Source organism: Leiobunum rupestre, chromosome 2 (assembly GCF_980474605.1).
Source record: "Leiobunum rupestre chromosome 2, qqLeiRupe1.1.hap1, whole genome shotgun sequence".
Taxonomy (NCBI): Eukaryota; Metazoa; Arthropoda; class Arachnida; order Opiliones; family Sclerosomatidae; genus Leiobunum; species Leiobunum rupestre.
The window spans coordinates 69881180-69903741 of NC_143385.1; the positions used below are offsets into that span (position 1 = coordinate 69881180).

At 36.8% G+C, this 22562-nt stretch overlaps 1 protein-coding gene across 1 annotated transcript; it reads left to right on the forward strand.

The window, feature by feature from the left end:
- The first annotated feature begins 4678 nt into the window (after positions 1-4678).
- LOC149958898 (uncharacterized) lies at positions 4679-7135 on the forward strand. The gene has a single exon (XM_090167276.1). The coding sequence runs from the start codon at positions 4679-4681 to the stop codon at positions 7133-7135; it is 2457 nt and encodes an 818-aa protein (XP_090023402.1).
- Positions 7136-22562: the final 15427 nt, after the last annotated feature.

Here is a 22562-nt window from a genome sequence, read left to right on the forward strand (position 1 = left end):
ATTGATATGAAACCGTCTATGGTGTGAATTAATTCCCTGAATGGTGCAATTTTTTCTACTGTGGGTTTAATAACCTACTTAAATCATATTCATATGAAACCGTTTACGGTGTTAATTCAGTCCCTATATGCAGGGTGTTAGGCTATTGTGGGTTACATATTCCACTCAAATTGGATTGATATGAAACCGTCTATGGTGTGAATTAAGTCCCTCAATGGTGCGATTTTTTCTACTGTGGGTTTAATAACCGGCTAAAATGGGATTCGTATGAAATAGACTACGGCATGAAAACAAACCATTAATGGCGCGCTTTTTGTTATTGTAGGTTTAATAATAAGACAATTCATTTATGTTGAATATGTACTTTTATGAAACAGGCTTAGATTAATCAATTACTTTTTACAAGTCGTAATGAGTTTTTTCACCTGCGCGACACATTTTGTGAAATTTAAATCAAGGTAACACGATTCAATAAAACTATAAGTTTTAAATAACTCCGTCGGGTACTGTATATTGAAAATCCAATAGCTAGCGATGAGGATGGTAATTGCTGTGGGAAATCCAGAAGCATCGGCCACTTTTATTCGATCTATAAAGAGTTCGTAATTTCCATTTGCAAGTATTTTACTTCCTGAATAAACAAGAACCGGCACTTTGGGAAGCCGTAAAGGATCACCGTTGGGAAAAAAAAACTTTTCGTGGTTTTCTTTAAATCTGATTGGAATAAGCAAAATAGAAAGTGACCTCTTGAGGCCTAGGGAAGGTTAATTAATATTATTAAAATTATGTGACTATTAAAATAAAAAATATTAAAAGTTTACTTTGCATCTTTTCAGGGTCTACCTCCTTTTTAACTTCTGTTAATATATCAGCTTTCAAATTAGCCACTTCTTTTTTAGCGAAGCACCAAATTTTTTCGGAGTATTTTTTTAATGCCTCATCTAGTTTTTCTTCAATATTTATTTTCGATACTCTTTCGAACTCCAAATTTAGCTTTAAAAAGAAAATTAATGTAAAAAAATTTAAATATTGTAATTTCTTATACCTGTCGTGCAACTGCAAGCGCTGGGTATTCTCTTAATACCTTGTCAACGGCTTCCTCTTTCAACAATTGCCTTCTATCAGACATTGTTTTGTCCATTTTTGTATCAACTAGCTCCCAGTCGATTTGATTTTTTTTAGCTCAATCATCATTACTGATTTATGAACAGCAATACTGTCCTCGTCTTCGTAAGATTCCATATCATAAAGCTTAAAAAATAAAGAAATTAACTAATGAAAATTAAGTTAAAATAGAAACAAAATATTAAAAATTGTATCTACCTGAACCCTTTCAACGTTAACTATACAGTCGTTTTCTGAAGCTGCGACGTTTTCCTGTACTTTTTTATATGAAGCCTTTCCGAATTTTAATTTGTGTTCCTCAACAATCGCTATACCTTTCAAATCTTTCCTGAAATTTTTGAATTTAGATTTCAAGGACTGCAGCCAGATTTCCTATTAAATAAAATAAATTAATATTCATTTTGAGATATTTTGCTGTTTAAAGATGTATACATGTCCTTCTCCTGGTTCGGATTTTAAATGAGGGTACTTCATAACGAGCTGTATGGCAACAAAAACGTGATAAGGATACCTGAAGTGATATTTATTACGTCAAAAATTTTAATTTTGTAAACTGAAATTTTTTACGGTACTTACAAACCAAATCTCTTAATTATATCACTAAACAAAATTCTCAGAAGCTCTTTATTCATTGTGATTTTAACCTTAGGAGCCAGTCCCTTGTATTTCTCAGCACTAACGAAATATGCTAATACCGTCTTTCAAATTTTCTGCAACCCTAAAATATTTATAAACCATATATTTAGTTATAAGTTAGATAATAAAACGATAACTAATCCATTTATATTTTATTTACCAGGCAATCATTTCAGGTTCTTTATCATTTTCATCTACATAAAGCGTTGCTCCATTCATCTGAAAATAGTTTTAATTTTAATAATGGGATAGATTGATGTAAGGTTTGCTAAACGTACCGAATGCTCCTCTGACGTAGAAACTTCATCTAATTGTTGAGTTTCAAGAGTTTTACCTCTTTTTTCAGCAGGCAATTCAGAGTTGTCATTTGATCTTTTGTTCTATTTAGAACAATAAAGTACAAGTACAAATATGAATTTGTTATATTCAAAATTGAATATTGCGTTCCCATTAGAATTATTAGACAAAAGGCCTCACTATTTTAAATAATGTAAAATTTAATTTTACTACTGATAATATGACTAGTGGAGGGAGAGTAACCAATATAGTAGAGAAAAATTGACTAATCTCTGAAGATACTGCGTTTCTGCTTCCTATCTCTAGACCCATTGAATGCTGGATATTACCAGAAGTCTAAAATAACAGTTTATATTAAATTTGTAAACACTAAAACCAATTTATTAAACTTGTTATTATGGGCGGAGATACGACTATATAGTGATTAAGGAGTTTTAGAGAGAAGCGCCTTTGTATTTCTTTCTATGGTAACCCAATTTCAAGAAGGAAAATAAAACTATTTTCACATTTGATATCTTTTTTAAATAATTCACAACAATTGAAAATTTTATTCATCTTTAAAACGACTTTAACTTTTGATTTGTTTGTTAAAATGCTTGCTTGATTTAAGTCCACATACTCTTCAAAATCTGCATCGTAAATCTGGTAATAAATATTATCAATTAATAGTTATTGATTCTATTCGAAGCACGTTTCCTCCGGGATATTCGTTGGAAGACTGCACAATTTGTAATAATTTTGTACTTTTTATCTTGCGAATCAAGAGTTATGATACTTTTTCCTTTTATTAAAAAAAACATTTACCTGATAAATTATATTTGGTCCAGTAAAGTCCGACAAAGTTTCATCACTTTTCAGGTGCTCCAAAAATGATGACACTGTTTCGTCTTTAACCCAAATTTTCCTTTTTTGTTCGCCATAGCACAACAATAATAAAACTGCACACTCACTCATAGTAGAAAAATGGATAGAGCACTTATAATCACGAATATCCAAAAAGTAACTTTACGATTGAACTGTAAAATAACGCGTTAGCATGATACGAGCCTGAAGAGTAAAAACGATAGGCCGTCTGTTTACCCGGAAGCGAAACGTTTTGGGTTTCCCCCGTGGTTCGCGCGAAGAAATATAAGCCGGTACATGATATTGCCTTGTATTGGGAAAGTTTCCTTTCAACAATCCCCACTATCTCTCTCATACATGCGAAATAGCATCGCGGGTGAAACCCCCCCCCCCCCACCAACTTTTGAGCTCGGTCGCCAACAATGACCAGTGGAATGTTTTCAATTTCTGAATTGGGTTTACATGGAAAACTCTTTATTTTTGACCTTGTTCAGTAGAGCCTTCACTGTCAAGAAGAATCGTACGGCGCTTTACGACCCCAAAACTGTTCCAGTGACCCACTTCTAATACTACAACCAGTTCGCCAAGAAGGCGAAATTATTATTTCCTTGCCCGTATTACATTTAAACAGCATAAAATCATTAATTAGTAAGATATCTGTCCGAAATTTGTCATATAAGTGCGACACTTAAAGATATAGTTGGACGGTAGACTCATATTTTCTTAATAATGTAACCTACATGTTTTCGTGTTACCAGAAGTAAATGAACCGTAGTTATTGGAATTGACCGGAAAACTGGAAGGTATTTTCGTTATGGAAATCTAGTTAAATCAAAAGTGATGTCCAGACCCCTCCAGACCCTTCTACTCTTACGATAAACTGTACTAGGAAATTGTGGTTACTAAAATACGATCGGTTTATAATGTCTTAATTAAAGCGCGTGGTCTGGAAATTAAGTTTAAAAACAGGCTTTCAATATTGACGGCTTTAAAATTCATTTTGCGCGTGAAAATACCTCTACATGTTATGGTCAAAAAAGCACGCAAAGAAGGCTGTGTGTCCAAGACATGTACCTGTAGTGTCGCGCGCTAAACGTCATTTCAAAATCCGTCAATTAAGTGTTATATTATCACTTGAAATGTAAGTTAAGCCTAACAACGGGTAACATCAATACGGCGTTTAATTGTTTTATCAGTAAGGCCCTCGCTCCGCAGTTCGCGAACGTTTAAATTCTACAAAATCTGTACACTCTTTTTCGCGGTCTTTTCGACCCCTCTTTTTGGCCGCCCGCTAGTCGGCCATTACCTGGAACCACCGGTGAAGGGTCTAGGCTCGGGCCTTTCGTCCGAGGATATGGAGAATGGGGGTTAAGGGGGGTAAATTCAACTAGAACGCGCCCAGCAAAATTCTCAAAAAAGAGTGTATTCGCCGTGCCTTTCGGAAAAATGGTCCAACGAATCTCAACCAAAATAGCGAGCCGGAGCTGTCCACATATTTTCCGCACCCGCTTGCCCTCGCTCCACAGTTCACGAACAAGGTAGAATACTATAAAAGCTACTCGCTGATCCTGGCCGATGGGGGCGTTTTTTACCCCCCCCCCGTCACCGGGCCGTGACCGTTAACCGTCGTTCCACGATGGGAGCGGCGGCGCCCAGGTCCCAATTCCAAAATTTTGGTACCCCCCCTGTGCACTGGGGCAACGAAATAAAAACCAAATAGCGTTTTCGTCGACCAGGTTCTTCGTTTTCTCTTTTACAAGCAAACGTTCGTGAAAATATGGCGTCGTCCGGATTATACAGCTGTGTAAGGTGTACTTACTACACAAAAAGATTTTTGACACTTTTAACTCACATGTTAAACAGGCATTCCCACGACCGGAATTTTAGTATAGTTTGTGGACTAGAAAATTGCGGAAGATCTTTTACAAAAATTAAAACTTATCATCGACACGTAAAACATAAACACAGATCTGCCTTAGAAACGAATCCTCCCCGCTATAGTGATAATCAGCTGTTGCAAAATGATGATATTATTGATAATGAAGAAACAGGAGAAGAGCTTGAAATTAATTCAAATGAATCTGAAGAGGTGAGAAGCGAAAAAGAGATAAAACTGCCTGAAGTTCGAGAGACGTTATTAAAAATTATCCTGAAATATCGCGAAGCTCACAATCTTCCTCGTACTGTAGTACAATCACTTGTTAGTGATCTTCTTGAATTTTGTCAGAACATTCTATCAACAAGTAAGGAAAATTTACTTACCGTATTGCGTTCAAATAACGTAAATATAGAAGAAACTGAATTGTTTTCAAAAAGTGTAGAAGTTGGTGAAGCATTTGAGAATCTTAATTCAAACTATAAAATAAAAGAAGTCTGCAAGTCAGAATATGGATTAATTGAGCCTATACAATACACTTTCACCGAAACAATGAACAAGGAAAATAAATGTCATTTTCATTACGTTCCAATTTCGAAAGTTATAAAAAAACTTTATTCGTCAGATCTTCAGTTAGAAAAACATGCCGATCTTTCAAAAATACCAGATCAGTGTGTGGGACATTTTCTGCAGAGTAACATTTACAAAACCAGTATAGAGAAAAACTCTAGTTTCTCGTTAGACACGATTCAACTACAAATATATCTGGATGATTTCGAAACTGCTAATCCTTTGGGCTCAAAACGCGGAAAATTAAAATTACTGGGATGCTATTTTTCAGTATTGAACTTGGAAGCCAAATACAGATCAAAGTTGAGTGACATAAATTTAGTTTTTTTAGCGAAGTCAATTGACGTTGATAATTATGGCTTTCACGAAGTTCTTGAGCCTCTTATTTATGATTTAAATCATATGGCGAGAGATGGAATATACATTGAAAGTCAGGGAATCCATTTAACGGTCACAGTTGCTATGTTTTCCGGAGACAATTTAGGTCTTGCAAAACTTGGCGGCTTTAACGCTTGTTTTAGTTCTGGTAGGATATGCAGAACTTGCATGATAACTTATGAAAAAATACCAACTAAAATTAAAGCGAACCAGTTACAATTGCGAACACTGGATCGACACTTGTACCACTTACGAAGTATCGCGCGAGATCCCAATGAAAAATCATTATATGGCGTGAAGAACGAGAGTGCGCTCATGAACATTGTGGGATTCGATATTACGCAACAACTACCCCCTGATCCAATGCACGATTTGAACGAAGGCGTTATACCAAAAATATTAAAACACATTCTTAATTATATGTTTCGAAATACAAACCTAACTTTAGACAAATTAAACGAAATTATTAAAACTTTCCGATATGGTAAGACAGAGTCAAGTCGCCTGGAAACTCAAATTAGACCGGCAATTTCGGGAAATGGACATTTAAAGGGCTCAGCCAGTGAGATATTTTGTTTATTTCGTCTTTTGCCATTTATGTTATTTGAACACTTGCCGACGGCGAATGACTTGCATTGGGATATTTACCTGAAACTTAGAGAAATTGTAGATTACATATACGCTTCACACCTACATCTAAATTTTTTACCAAAACTACAAAACCTAATAGAAATGTTTTTACATTCAGTTGTTACAGTAATTGGTAGTGAAATTATGACACCAAAATTTCACTACTTAATTCATTATCCGAAAGCGTTTAAAAAATTTGGTCCTCTAAAGTCAATTTCGTGTATTCGTTTTGAAAGTAAGCACGGTTATTTTAAAAAAATTGTAAAAGCGTCTAATAATTCCATAAATATAACTAAGACTTTGTCCTCACGACATCAATATTTGCAGTGTTATAATACATTATCCGAACAGTCTAGTCGTATGCAAAGCCCATCAGCTGGGAAATTCATTTCAAGAGATGATTTACCTGCCACATTAAAACTAGTTCTTGGTGGTGAATTCCCAGATAAAATTTATTCCACGTCCAATGTTACGTTTGATAATGTATACTATTCAACGGGAAGTTTTCTAGTTTATGAAACTGATAAAAACGAAATTAAATCATTTTTTAAAATTAAGTTTATTTTCTATTTGAATATGTCACCAATAATGGCTGGTGTTATATACGAGGCTATAAATTTTTCTAAAATATTACATGCTTACGTTGTTAAAGAAATGGCAGAAAAATGGGAATTCATTAAAGCTGGAAGTGAAAAGCACTACGAGTTATTAGACGCATATAATATCGATCAGACCGATTATATTACCCTTAGGTCAAAATCTGTAAGCTATGAAAATTAAATTGTACGATTGCAGTATAAATATTCAATAAAGTGAATTAAAATGAAATTACATGAATTTGTAATAATTAATACGTATTTAATAAATTTTTTATGTGTATTTGTTTGTTTGAAATTTTGGATATTTGCAAGCCTCTCTAAGATTAAACCCGAGGGTGTACGATATATAACGAGGATTAGTTTTAAACGTGCTAAAATATTGTGACTTAGAATATAAAATAAGAATTTTTCGAGATCTATCCGAAATGTGAAACTCTAAATTCCAAAAGAAATAGCTTCCTATTTTCGATTCTGCTTAGATAAAAACGTGTGTTTCTCGGAATTTCGCTGGGCCAGTCTAAGTTTGGTTTTCCCCTTAACTCCCATTCTCAACCTCGTCCTTGGACCCCAGCATGGCTCCGAACTATGCGGAAGCAAGAGGGTCAGATTTGACTGGTGAAAAAATGCGCGAAAAAGTGTTTAAAAAATTTTCTAAACCCATTATCCCACCTTCCCTGTAATACAGTCATCTTTTTCGACAACTGCCATCTAGCAGTTACATTTAAAACGTTAAATATTTAATATTACACTACATAATAATATGAAACGGTAACTTGTGTTCCGACCACAACGCCATCTCGTTGCGCACTACATTCTAAAAAGTCATTTTTTAAGCTAATTTAAAAATAAAAATTATAACGTTTTTTAAAAAAGTTATTATTAATTTACATTTTTCATCAGGAATGCAAACTTATTTTAATTTTTTTATAAATAAAAATATTATTTTCTTTTTTTAAATTTGACTAAACTGTTCCAAGACCGTTAATTGCTATTTTTACACAAAATCCCTAAAGGAATTTAAATTAAAATACTAATTCAACGATTTTTATCAACTTGTTTATGACCCCAATAAAACATATCACGTTATATTATTTAAATAGATATTTTTGTGAAATAAATGGACTTTAATTTTTGTTTTAATTAAAATAGAAAAAGTGTCCTTAACGGTGTACATTTACTCCGTTTAAATACCATTTAGCCTATTTATAAATTTTAAAACCATAAATGGAATAGCGAGAAAAAAATAAATACCATTAGGGGTTTCTGAAAAAGTATAAACCCCTTTTAAACCATTGAACTGTTACAATGAAACCCTATATGATATTTTCATATTTTTTAAACCCTTAGCAGACCATTTGAAAACCATTATTTTTACAGTGTACTCTTTGACATCTAGTAGTGAACTTGTGACATTTACATCGCTAATTGAAGTATCGAATTTGGTTTGGTTCATACCTTTCTACCATTTGTTCTGAAACCGTTTGAAGAGAAGGACATCAGGACCAGATGAAGGTCCCATGCAAATTTTAACGGCTGTTTCAAATATGAGCTCCATAATATGGTGTCGGCATGCCAAATGAAGCAGTTTCTTTTCAAGTTTCTTTTCCAGTAATACACAAGTGCCATTGTATTTTCCTGTATTTGAACTTGTTGTATCAAAACAAAGAGCCTGAATTTGTTTTTCAATGTTCCAGTCTTTTAAAGTTTCGTAAACTGCACTTGCTTGAGCTTCACCGGTTCCAGAAGAAAGCTTAGCGACTCCCAGCAACTGCGAAGTCCCTTTTCCTGATACCAAGACTTTTTCCTTTCCAGTTAAATCACAAAGCAGTTTTCCATCCCAATAACAACTAGAGAAACATCCCCTTTGAATTCTGCTTTCAGTTTCGCCGCCATTTCAGATCTGTATTTCATTCGCTGTCTGCGAATTGAACTCCGGCTCAGAGTGACGTCCTCCACATTTTCACCTAAGCTCTTAGCAGTTTCAGCAATTACAAATGTTGCTTTTCGATCGGAGACATTTGATCTATCTAATGCTGCAGCCAAATGTGGAGTAAGATTGGTTTTCCAACGTTCCCGTCCACACTTAACTTTAGACGAAGAGGATGGTATATCTGCAATTGTATTTTTTCTCCATCATTTTCACTGTCTTCAGTGCTCGAACTGGAAGATGAAACCAGATCCGACATTGGAATTGCATGTTTTCTCTTTCGAGATTCTTCCAAACGACGGTTAGCTTCTTGGTTATGTCTAAGGGCTGTCCTCTTCTCCCTTGCAGAAAGGGTTTAATCTACACCTGCCATAGTCCCTCTCCTTCCTTTTTCCTGTGAGCAAGTAAAAATTCTATTGTCTTCGGCAATGGTCATCAAACTTAATGCATTAGCGTGTGCGATATCAAAGATGTCATCTAACTTAGATTTAAAACTATTCTCTTTAGCTTTTTGCGTTTTTGACTGTCGCCCTTTATTTTTCTTCAGAAGTCTCCTCTCTTCGAACACCTTTTCCAGTTTGCCTAGAGAATTCTTAAATGTTTTCATTGGAATTCTAGCTTTTTCCCAAAATTTGGCAGTTTCAATTATTGTAATTGTTGAGGACTCGCGTATAGTTGCTTTGAGTTCGTAGTAACGATAAAGAAAAAAGCCCAGTACCATACGTAGAGAAGGAAGTTTGCCACCTGCCAATTCAGAGACATAAGAACCAACTAGGTAAACTTGGGTTTTAGCTCTTGTAGCCATATCTTATTCAAAAACGTTGCAATCTAAATGGAAAGAGTCGTTGTGGATATTAGTAACATTCACACTTGAGCAGGAAAGAATAGATATTATAGCTTACTTTCAACCTCGTTGAGCTACTTCTAAATCTAGCCCAAATCCTTTGAAATTTCCTCTCTTGTATAAAGGAAAAAAACTAGTGGGTGCCACTTTAACTTTTTAAAACTTCGAAATTTCGGACCACCCTAATAAAAAGTAAGACACGTAGTTAAAGATAACAACGTTTCAATAGAATATCTTTTACACGTGTTAACATTCACAACATATTTCTAAACTTCATTTCTGCTTCATGGCAACAAGAATAGAAATTATACTAAACTATCTCAAGTTTTAAATCTTCAAAACTACTACTACATTTATGTTTAGTAACATTTTTACTAAAACCCTAAATTCGAAATTACAAGGTAGACCTAATAAAACATTTAATAAGTATCCAAGAAAATCTAAAAAGGTAATTTAAGAGTGTAAATAATCCAATGGTTGATAAATGAAGTTTGTGAGATGGTTCTAAACGGGGTTCGTGGGTCCGAAAAACTGTTACCGATAAAAAAAGGTTTTAAATTTTCAAAACTCCATCGCTCGCTTGGCTGATCCATTGAGGCTGAAAACTAAAACCGAAACTGTTTATTTTTAAAAAGTGACGTCATTTCTGAAAACGGGGACTTAAGCAACTCAAGTTTAAAATTAAACCGTGCCCAAAATGATCTCAAACATCAATTTTTAATTAGTGAATCTAAAATCCTAAATGAAATTGCCAGATAAATTTTAATCAAATGGTTAGCTTCGGGATTTTTATAACAATCCAGAAAACTTTAATATAAAAACTCTTATATCAGCAATAATTCACGTAAATGAACCTATTTTTACTTAACTCTTCGAAAAGTTAAAACTAAAATTCGTTTCGCAAATTACCTTTCTTAAAAATGAAACAACAAAGTGTAATTAGCGGCATATACAGGGTGTTTACTAAAAAACGATAAGCCCTTAAATGTCGTGTCTTGATTAGAATACGACACACAACCTGATGGTTTTTGGTCTAACATTTCTTGGCTTCCCATTAGTCAATTTAGATCGGGTTCAAGCCGTTTAGACCTAAAATTAAACGTAGAACAAATTTTTAATTGGAACCATTCTTCTAATCCTAACAGTTCTCGAGATAAAATTTGAATGACCTTGAAGACCTGGTTCAAGGTCATTGAAATTGTCATTGTCATTTGTCCCCCTGCACCCTCTATGTAACCTGCAAATTTCGAATTCTTGCATAAAACACATTTTGAGTAATTGGATATGTATCGTTTTTTAGTTAACACCCTGTATTGCTTCCACGTCACCCTATTTAAGTACTATCCCGAAGAAAAAGTTACAGTCTTTCGCGTCGCCATATTTGAAAAACTATCCAGAGGAGTGGATAAAATGTCGTCCGCGTCACCTCATTTCAACTTCAGAATAGAGGGTTTAAGTCTTCCACAACGAATATCCATAGTGTAAATTTTATTTTTCTATTAGTTCAACTAAAACATCAGGGAACAAACCACTTGTATTAGTTTAAACGGCTTAAAGAAATTTCAAATTGATTAAAAGTGTGACTTCACATACTATTACTGATTTCCAAATATGACGCAGTATAACATAGATACGAACCGATCATTTTACTTTCTTATATGAGCACGCTCATAAGAATTTAATATCTCAATTTATGGTTCAAATAAGCTAGTTTTATAATTGATTTAAAAATTTATCTCAAAACCGTGATCTCTTACCATTAAGCAGTAGTAAAATTCCTTCCCATAGACGATTTAAAATAGATGAGCTGCTTATCTTCTCCAAATTTAGTATTACATACATTGATAGTAAAAAAAATACGTACATATCATTGTCAACCACACCTTAATTTGAAAATTATAAATTTACAATTAATCTTGAGTAAAGAAATCGCGATTCTGGAAGTGCCTTCATCAAAAAATGTTATATTTATCAAATATGAAATATATTTAATTAGAAAATTATAATTTTATAAACGTCTCGAAAAAAATGGAACCCGAATTAATTAGGGTCTATTGTTTGTTATTTTTATATCTGAAATTTGATGAAGTCGAAGTAATAACCGTCTATTGTTGGGAAAATCCGGATTTCAATAATCGTGTAATTTCAAAGCCGAAAAATAAAACGTCGAAATAAAATTTATCTAACTAATATATAAATAAATATATATATACCACCTTTCAAATATATATAAAGAGAGATATATATATAGATATATATATATCTCTCTTTATATATATTTGAAAGGTGGTATATATATATTTATATATTAACCCAGGGCCGGCTCAAGAAATTTTATTCACCCGGGCAAGGGAGATTTTTGGCGCCCTTCTTACTATGAAACGAAGGCTACGTTCAGTAGCTTGCAACAAATTAAGCGTTGTAGTATTTCGGAACCGGTTTTCTACTGTACGCTTTTTTCCATTTCCGGTGTGACGTAGCGTTGCTGAACCGTTGCTGAAACATTTGAACCTGCTCTTCCAGCCGGTTTCTTCGTTGTTTAACGGAATCGTGACGTCACAGCACGCGGGAAGGCTAGCTGCGGACGGCACAGCAGACGATATTTTATAAAAATTACAACAATCTTAAAAAAGCGTTCAACAAGACAGGATAAAAAGTCTCAACGGAATCAACGCAAACGTAAAACGGTATAAGACCGTTAAGCTTCACTGAACGTAGCCGAAATTTAACCACGGACTGTAAATTTTTTCCCGAGGTATTTTACGCCCCGTTCACCGATCAGGCTGACGGGAGTCGCTCAAGGTCGTAAAAAAAACTAAAGCGCGTGTCATTCGGTCGGCCCGATTTCCAGAAAACATGCGGGGGGGGGTCTATCTCTATGCGTGGTACAAATGACCTTGACGGACTCTCTCTCTCTCTAGTTCGAAGTGATTGATGCTCGGGGAAACCAAAATTCTACAGGGGAAGGCTACGCTTTACTCGTCCTCTAAAATTTACAGTCCATGATTTAACTATCCCCCCCCCCCCCGTAAAAAACATTACCATGTCGATGTTATAAATTTACCGTTTTCATAACAATAAATAATCCCTATGATCACTTTTTAAATACTTTGTGTAAACATATTTAATAACTTTTTATGGTACATGGTCATTTTACATGGAGCTTAAAACACTACGTAAGGTGGCAAGACTTGTATACCTTAAGTACATAGATTATAATGTCCATACTGAATAGTATCACGGTTAATATATGTGAAATAAAATAATTAAGTTTACAAAGAACCCTTGAGTTAAAGATTTTTAACTCAAGGGTTGTTCTTAGTAAACTTAATTCTTTTATTCCTCACATTAATTGCCTTAACAACTTAATTAAAACACTATTTTGCGGGATTTTTTAAGGACTACACTTAAAAACATTTTAAAAGCTGTCACTTGCTTTTCTGCTTCAACGGCTTCTCTTCATTTCCTTTTTTTTTATAAAAAGAACCAGAATGCTTCTTTTTCTCGGACATCTTAATTCAATTCAACGTGACTCCAATTAATATCTATCTAACTAAAACTAATAAAAGGCTTTCTGCGCGTGCGCGTAAAATGGAAGAGACTAACTGTAACCACGGACACACGACAGATGAAATCGCACCGATAGACTGCTTTGGAACTAGCCATCGAAAACAATTTAAATGCATTTTAGAATATTGAATGCAGGTTCGTAAGAGCCTAAAAAAAACAAATAGAAGATGGCCTGCTAGTTTATTTATCATAAAGCTGGAAAAACGACCACGAAATAGTAAGCAAGTACAATGGGGCACCAACTCACCGGCTGCTGTCGACTGCGGGCTAGCGGCCAAGACTACCAAAGCTCTCCGCGCCTCAAAGGTGCTTACCTCCGTTACGGCGGCTCAGATTGAGGGCCACCTCGTTGACTTGGGTCTTCATCCCATTTCTGTCCTGACTGAAACTCGAGCTGATCGCCGGAACTATTCTTCGTTCATCGTCTCCCTTCCTGCGCAAGACGCTCCCTGGCTTTTGCGCCAGAACGTTGGACCAAAGGAATCACCGTGGACTTCTATCGTTCCCCTGCTCAACAACCTCACTCGTCCTGCGCGACAGAGCAGCGGGATACTCCACCATCGTCCTCTCCCTCCTGTACACCAACATCGACTCGCTTAAGACGAAGTGCCACGCACCCCGTTCCTATATTGATACACATCGTCCTCCCTCCATAGCCGTCACCGAAACCAAACTAGATGCTACCGGAAAGACAGGAACTTACACGGAGGTCGTGTTTGCCTGGCCGTCCACAAGGACCTCAAGTCCTACCCATAGGACCTGAAGACTGAAGTCGAAGCGGTCGCGGCCCGGGTGACAATTGGCTCCTCATGTCTCCGTCTCTGCTACGTTTATCGGCCACCGTCGGCCACCCTCACGTACACCAAGAGATTTAATTCCCTACTTGTATGTCTTGCCGGGGGTAAGTCCGATCTCATCATCACCGGCGATTTTAACTTTCCCAGTATTAACTGGGTTATGCGGACACGTTCTTCGTCAGTGGCAACGAGCTTTCTACATACTCTCTTGGCCTCTCACCTCAACCAACGTGTCACTGAGCCCACCAGGGTACGTGATTCAGCTGCCAACATCCTTGATCTGGTTCTGGTTTCCGATGACAACATTCTTGAAACTGTCTCCCATCTTCCGGGCATCAGTGACCATGATTTTCTCCTGCTCAATATTCGTGGGGTCCGCATCTACCGAATAATCCTCCTAGATCGGTTCCTGACTTCAACAAGGCCGACTTCGCGTCTATGGCACGCTCGCTCTCTGATATCCACCTCCCCGATGCCACTTCTATTGAAGAGATGTGGAGCACTTTCACCTCGGCCGTCAGTCAAGTGGTGACGGATCATGTTCCCACAAAGCATCTATCCTCCAGGCATAATCTCCCGTGGGTAGGCTCTTCCCTCAGACGTCTGATGCGCATCACAAAGCGTAGGTACAACCGTTCCTGGAAGTACCCTTCTGCTGCCAATGTACAAGCCTTCAGTTGGCATCGTGCTATGGTCAAATTTGCACTCCGAGCTGCGCGCACCCATCATGTTGACCAAGTAGCGTCGGATATCACAACCCACATGAAAAAGTTCTACCAGATAGTCTCCAAGAAGGCGAAGTCAGCGGGAGTTCCCGATCTCTCCAGCTCTGGAACGACGTTCACCACAGCAGTTGACAAAGCCAATCTCCTGGCGTCTACTTTCCGACGTACTTTTCTGGCGTATGATGTAGCCGTAGTTCCGCCCTTGGCGCCTCTTGCACATCTTCTCAGTCAAAGGAATACACCAGCTGTTGACCAAAGTCAAACCGCATAAAGTCGCTGGCCCTGACGGCATCCAGTCAATTGTATTGAGCCAATGCGCCGATGCATTAGCGGCTCCACTTACGACCATCTTCCAGCTGTCTTATGACGCCGGTGCTATTCCGTGTGATTGGAGTCGGGCTAACGTCACGCCGATACCCAAGGGTGGAGGTAAATCCGATCCTACTGAGTACCACCCAATTGCTCTCCTATGTCCCAAATTCTGAAAGCCGATGAGCATGTGTGTGCGTCTGCCATTTCTACGCATTTCATCCAGCACAATCTGATGAACCCGTTCCAGCACGGCTTCAGGAGTGTCTTCAGCACCAAAACCCAGCTCCTATGCTGCGTCGAGGATTGGACCTCTGGCCTTGAGCAGGCTGGCCGTGTACTTGACTTCCGCAAAGCATTTGATTCGGTCCCCCACGAGCTTTTCAAGGCCAAGCTCCACTCTTATGGGGTCCGGGGTCGCACGCTAAAATAGCTCTCTGCTTACCTTGAAAATAGGGAGTTTCGGGTTGTTCTGCCCTGTGCCACTTCCGATTGGCTCCCAGCATCGTCTGGAGTCCCACAGGGCTCGGTCCTGGGACCTCTCCTCTTCATCATCTACATCAATGCCATTGGAGACAACGTCGTCTCTAAGATGTACTATCCACTGCAATTTTATGGTTTATTTACTATTGTAAAGTAAATAGTAGCGAAAAAACGTTCATCGACGATGGTGGACATTTTTTTGGGAAAACGATTTGTATTTCTAATTATGTTATGCTTTCATTAAAATTTTTATAAACTAATCCAATTCTTGATAAACCAAAAAGGCGCGCAACTAAATTTCGGCGCCCCTCTCAAACCGGCGCCCCGGGCAGTTGCCCGGGTTGCCCGGCCCTTCAGCCGCCCCTGGATTAACCCTTTCGGCACCTTTAGGCACAAAAAATTTGACGCCCCTTAGCATTGGTCAGCTAAGGAGGGGCGTATCGGTTTTTAATAACTAAATAATATATTTTCGTTTCCCCAAACCTTTTCGGCGTTATTTTGAGTAGGGGCAAGCCAAGTACATGGACCATGGGGCTTTATCGGAGTTTTGGCGCCCCTAGAACAATGGCGCCCTAGGCACGTGCCTACTTTGCCTAATGGTTAATACGCCCCTGTATATATATATATATACCGCACTCTGAAAAGTTTGAAAAGTTGCCAGCTCATTTGTCAAACTGTATACGATTTAGTACGTAGCAAAATAGAATATTGTTCACAAATATATACGGGATCTAGCAATTACTTGCTCATAATGGTAGAACGTATTCAGCGTAAATTTACCCATTTATATCATAATTACTTTATAAAGACGGGTTCCTTTGACTACATAAATAATTTAAATGCTATCAAACTACAAACTATTATTATTATTATTATAACCGGTTTCTAAGATCAGATGCGCTTTTAATTAATAAAATAATAAATAACCAAATTGATTGCTCTGTTTTGTTAATGAACATAAATGTTAAAATTCCACGTAAAAACGAACGTAGTAAAGATTTGTTCTATCCAAGAACGAGAGATAAAACATGTTTTGGTAAAATGCGGGTACACTGTAATCGTCTAGCAGAATATGTTGACTTTTGCGAGCCAAATAGGACAAAATTTATAAATTGCTTAAATGAAATACTATAACCAAACAAGATTATTGATGTATTTTAATCCTAATTGCGTGTTTTTAGGATCTAATCTTGAAAAAGAAAAAAAAAATTATTTTATTTTATTCTATATTTTACATATAAAAGTGTGTGTATATAGTATTTGAAATGTGTATAGTATTTATAATGTAAATTATGACATAATTTAGTCGTGTGGTACTATAAAAGGTTCGTCTGTATATTGTTCTGCACGAAATAAATAATAATTATCTATCTATCTATCTATCTAAATAGGTAGCGGCTAATACATCGTTCTCTTATAGAGGGTGTTTTTTTGCTCGAAAAAGTGATTTTTTTTTCAAACACTATGTTTTCTAGAAAGTTGAAATTTGTACTGAAAATTATACGTGCCGGGACACTTTCTTACAAAATTGCAACTAAATCGAAAATTTTTTTCACGTTTTTTTAAATTTAAATTTTAACCGCTAGGTGCTATAAGAAAATTGTCAATGAGCGTCACCGAAAACGGACAAATAGCGTTGGCGCGAAAAAAATAGACGTCTTTTTCACTGTTAAAATACGACTTGAAAAAATGACAAGTTGGGCAAGCTAAAATAACTTTTTTTGAATTCCCTTGATAGAGTAGAGTAACTTTATGAATGTCAGAAATTTGTTAATCTGGTGTTTAATGCAATGAAACTCGAAACGAAAAGGGCCCCCTAACTTCAAGCCCCCCTTCCCCCTCAGTTGCGGGGTCTACTGCACCACCGCTATACCCTTGCCTCGGTGACTGTTTATCTGGGTCCGCAACACGTATGGTAAATTTAAAGTGACGTCAGGCAAAACGAAATACCTGGCTTTGGAAATTCCAATTAAGATTTCCCGAGTGCACGTGTTACATAAGGCTGGCATATTACATAATAGTTCTAAATATTTTAACTTCTTTTTACAGTACTTTAATTGTAATAATAAATAGATTTAAAATAAAAATATGTTAATTTTAAATAAAAGTTTTTAGATTCGCTTGAACTTGGCTCTCAACTAGCGAAATAGTTTGAATGGTGTATCCGATTGCAATAAGAGACCTATGAACTTTATCTGTGGTTAATCGCATTTTGTCGATGAATAATCCGACGCGGCTAAACATATTCAAATGGATAAGTTTCATTATTCTTTTAAGTTAAAATGTGCAATGTAGAAAATATTATTTTATAAAAAATATCGACTTATCTGATAGATAAGGTATTTTTGGCGTGGCTTTCTCGGATGAAAGACGATAAGTTATAAGCGATGTTTTTTTTATCCGTAAATACGTATCTGTTGTTATTTTAATATACATTATTTATAGATATTAGAACTCAAAGGGCGTTTATCCAAACGGATAAAACTATTTTAAAGAACCTAAAAATGTGACACATTTAAAAATATATTCGTTTGTTCGTTAGCTGAAATGAAAGATAGAGGTACTTTGTTTATCGGATAATCATCCGTGAATAAATTGTAAAAATTTCAACGAATAACTCATGAATATAATTAACCAATTCCGAGCACTACTTATTACTTACATTTTTGGAAATAATTTCTAGACAAACATCCAAAGAAACCACTTCTTTGACACAATATTTTGAAAAAAGGTGAAAAGGTTCGGAATGAAATGGATGCGTGTATAACCCACTTTTATAATCATCTTTACATATAGGTTTATGGTAGAACTTCATGTCTGGTTTCTAGACGTCATATGAAATAAAGCTTTAGATAATTTAACAAGAACATCTCTAAAACTATAGTTGAAGCCTTTCAATTTATTGTATTTCTTAAAAATGCTTTATAACTGGCACATGACATTTCTCTAATAGTTAGTTTCGGTCCTATTTATCTTTCACGTCAGAAATTGTAACATTTATAACAATTTTTGTGTCTTTTGCTGAGAGCTTCAAAATTGGTTTTACATAAAATAATTAGTAATTATATTGCTTTTAAAATAATGTTTTAGCCAAGAGGTTGGCGGTATTTATACCACTCCGGTGCGTGCGTCTGTTTCTGTCTTTCTGCGCTACGAACGCGTTCGCATTTTCGGAGCAAAGCGTAATCGCAGTTTCTTAGAATCGGTATTTACTTTTCAAGGGAATTGGGTCAACGCGCTCTTATGCCTTTTTGTTTTGCTTACCTTACTCGTAACTTCGTAATGTATTTTACGTGTTTTCTTATCGGCTTTATATGTGTGATACAATTTGATTAATGTGGTTACGTTGGTTTTATTTATATTGTGATACGCGCTGTTGTTTAGCCTTCACTATTCAGTTAAAGGTTTTTGGTGTGTGTTATAAGCCGGGAATTGTTAACGGTAAGGGGTTTTTGGTTTTTCTATTGCAATTTCCATTACCTTGGTTATATGGATTGACCATTTCTGGATTTCTAAGTATTTGAATTACCTTGTTGATTGATTGGGTTATTATTATATATTTGTATATGGCTAATTTCTGCTATTACAATTTGTATCACGTTGGGTATTTGGATTAACACTTTCTTGATTCCTACTAGAGATAAGTGAGTGTGTATACCGATAAGGGGGCACCTGCGGGCGGGGGAAACGGGGGTGAAACGGGCCCCTATAGGGGCCCCCTTTTGCGGCAATATTCGGCGGGGTCAAAAGGTTAGCTGATTTACGATGTTAGGTCAATAGGTTATCTGCCCCTATGGACACGATGCAAACAGCCGTTAAATAAGGGTGAAACGGGCCCCTATAGGGCCCCCATTTTGCGTACATTTTCGGCGGGGTCAAAAGGTTTGCTGATTTACGATGTTAGGTCAATAGGTTATCTGCCCCTATGGACACGATGCAAACAGCCGTTAAATAGGTGTGAAACGGACCCCCTATAGGGGCCCCCATTTTGCGTACATTTTCGGCAGGTCAATAGGGCAATAGCTGGAGGCACCCCATTTTAGGGTCAATAGATGATTTACGGGGTTGATTTACGATGTTAGGTCAATAGGTTATCTGCCCCTATGGTGGTGACACGATGTTATGCAAACAGCCGGCCAGTCATAGTTAATAGCTGGAGGCACCCCCATTTTAGGTCAAAAGGTTAGCTGATTTACGATGTTATAGCCCATAAAACCCAGGTGCTAACCCATTTTAGGTCAATAGGTTATCTGCCCCTATGGCGGTGAAACGATGTTATGCAAACAGCCTACCCGTCATAGTTAATGTCGGGCACAATTCGAGTTGGTTTTCGCCGACAAACACTTTCGGGGCCCCTAAGGGTAGCGTAAAATAGCGGGCGGTCATCGGTAAAAGTGTTTTGGAAAAAAAGAGCAGAGTGTATACAAATTATACGGTTTTATTTATATATTTTTCGAGTAGAGGCTGTATAATACGATTTACATTGAAAATACGTCTTTGGAAATGTATTTTATTTATATCATGGTAATTACGTCGATCTTCGTAGGGTATATACCAAAGTTCACTCAAAGGGTTGAAACGAACCATCTGAAATTAGCGTTTTTACGAGCATTTTCATTAAATGTTCTACCTCGAGGCGTTTGATGGTAAGAGTTACGATTACGTTGTCGCCGGGTCCCTCGGGGGTGGTTGTGGTTCCGCCGGAGATGTATTTTTCGGATGGCGGGATATCTTGGCCCTTCAAAGCGGCGGGTGACGGACAGTTGGGATAAAATTTGTCGTGTTCCGTTTGGGGTACGTCGCCGGATTCCCAACTGCCTAACTGTCCGTGGCAGAGGTAACATTCGACTATGCCGTCCGAGTCTACGGCGAAAAGTCCTGCGTGGGCCAAGTCTTCCTTGTTCACGTGTACGTTGTCCCATTGCTTGAACGTTTCTAGCCGACCGGTTACGGTGGTGAGATCCTCGTGACTAGCCATCCCGATTCTATTTGAGCTACGGAATAATATTTCTGGGTCTAAACCCCAAAATGACGTAATCTATAAAAATGACGTAATCTATAAAAATGACGTAATCTATAAAAATGACGTAATCTATAAAAATGACTCACTAAAGATGACGTAATCTACACCATGAAACGTAAAGATTACGTAGATGCGTTGTGGTTTTCATAAGCCAGCCGCTATGGGAAAGAGGAAGATGTCTCCGCTTAGAGTACCGAAGAAATGCTGGATATGCGCGGAAATATACCGGTCCGTGAGAGGTTTCAAACAACATTTAATGACACATTTATCGTGTAATACAATGAAAGAAGATTCGGATCTGGCGTGTGATTGTGATGCGAGTGAATCGCTCCATTACACGGAGGCCGAGGAAATGTCAGATGATAAAATTATCGATTATCTTAACGAACTTATTGTGGCATGTAAAAAGCGCGGTGCCACAATGGAATCAACCGAACCAACTACATCTAACCTGCCAGCCGAATTAAAAATGCCGACTGAAAAGGAAATGGCTGCTCTGATTTATTTTCAAGAATATTGTAAAACTAATCAAAGTCATAATATTAAAACCGCTGTAAAGAAAATGTGAATAAACGTTTTTATATTGAATACATTGTTATTTTTAAAGGTGACCGTATAAAGTAATTTTTACATGGGTAAATTGACACTTAATATTTTTAAAATACGTTTATAATATTTTTCCAACGTGGGCGAATGAATGGACACAATGAACTATTAATTACGTAATCTAAAAAATGACGCGCTGACATGATGTTATGCAAACAGCCAGTAGCTATAAATAAATCCAAATAGTTTAATGGGTCGAGCCTTTTGTGTTTTCGCCGACAAACACTTTCACCCGTGTAACATTATTTTCAAACACTTTCACGATGCGCAAAGCTACCCGTCTTACGGAATATCGGCCCTAGGGGGGTAAAGGGTAGCTAGAGAATGGCCCTTACCCTCAGCGCGTAAAATAGACACAGCGGGTGTCCCCTCTCGCTAGCTAAAAGTGTCGTTTTGGTAAAAAAGAGCCGAGTGTATTATAAAAACGGTTTATTATTCTACGACATTCTATGATTTGTAGAGACCATGGCGAATAAATTGAAAAAGTGGCCCCCAACTTTTTACATCAGGTGTGGATTCTTAGCGCTAAAATCGTTATAACAAACGAGTGGTCCCACCAAAAATGTTTTTTTGGCGCGTAGAATTTTATGGAGGCCCATAAACTAGTAGCGGGAATAGAACCTCTTAACTATTTCAGTTTAAACTACGAGGGATTCTCATAGATTGTTGTTTTTACATCCCAAATGGCCCCTACATAGGGGGGTGCCCCCTCAAAGTGTGTATTTGGGGGTCCTTTTGGGTATAAAAACCCAGGGATTGGGTCCCTAAGACATCACAACTCTGGTCTTTTTTGTATCCAACCAAGTCCACTAGAAATCCATCTCCGCTGTTCTCGGATGAGGACGTAGCCATGTAAGTTTTTATCAATTTTTATATTTTTAGCTTGGTGATCTATTCCAAAATTAAATGGTAACCCTGTATGCGTAACAATTTCAATATGCATTATACTCGAGAATGGTAAAATAGTCTATATTTAAAGATAAAGTGCGAAAACTATATTTGTATAGTCGAAATGTATTTTAACGTATTAAAAGCAGAATTCACCTTTCTGACAAGAGTCTTACCCATCATACATACACCATCTAATCTGGAATCTATGTTTAACAATTGGATGAATTCATGTTTACGAAAGGTTCTTTTTAAACGTAACTTAGTATTAAAAGTAGAGTTAAGATGCTTTTATAGTATTTTCGATGTATTTGCATATCTGAACTGGCGGTTCAATTTTGGGTACACGGACCACTTACACGCTAATGATATTAAAATGAAGTTTAAAAATATTTCCATTTAAACGAGTCCCTCTTTTTATATCCGCAAAGTACTG

Coding starts and splice junctions, on each gene's coding strand:
- LOC149958898 (XM_090167276.1), top strand. CDS start 4,679: ATGGCGTCGTCCGGATTATACAGCTGTGTAAGGTGTACTTACTACACA.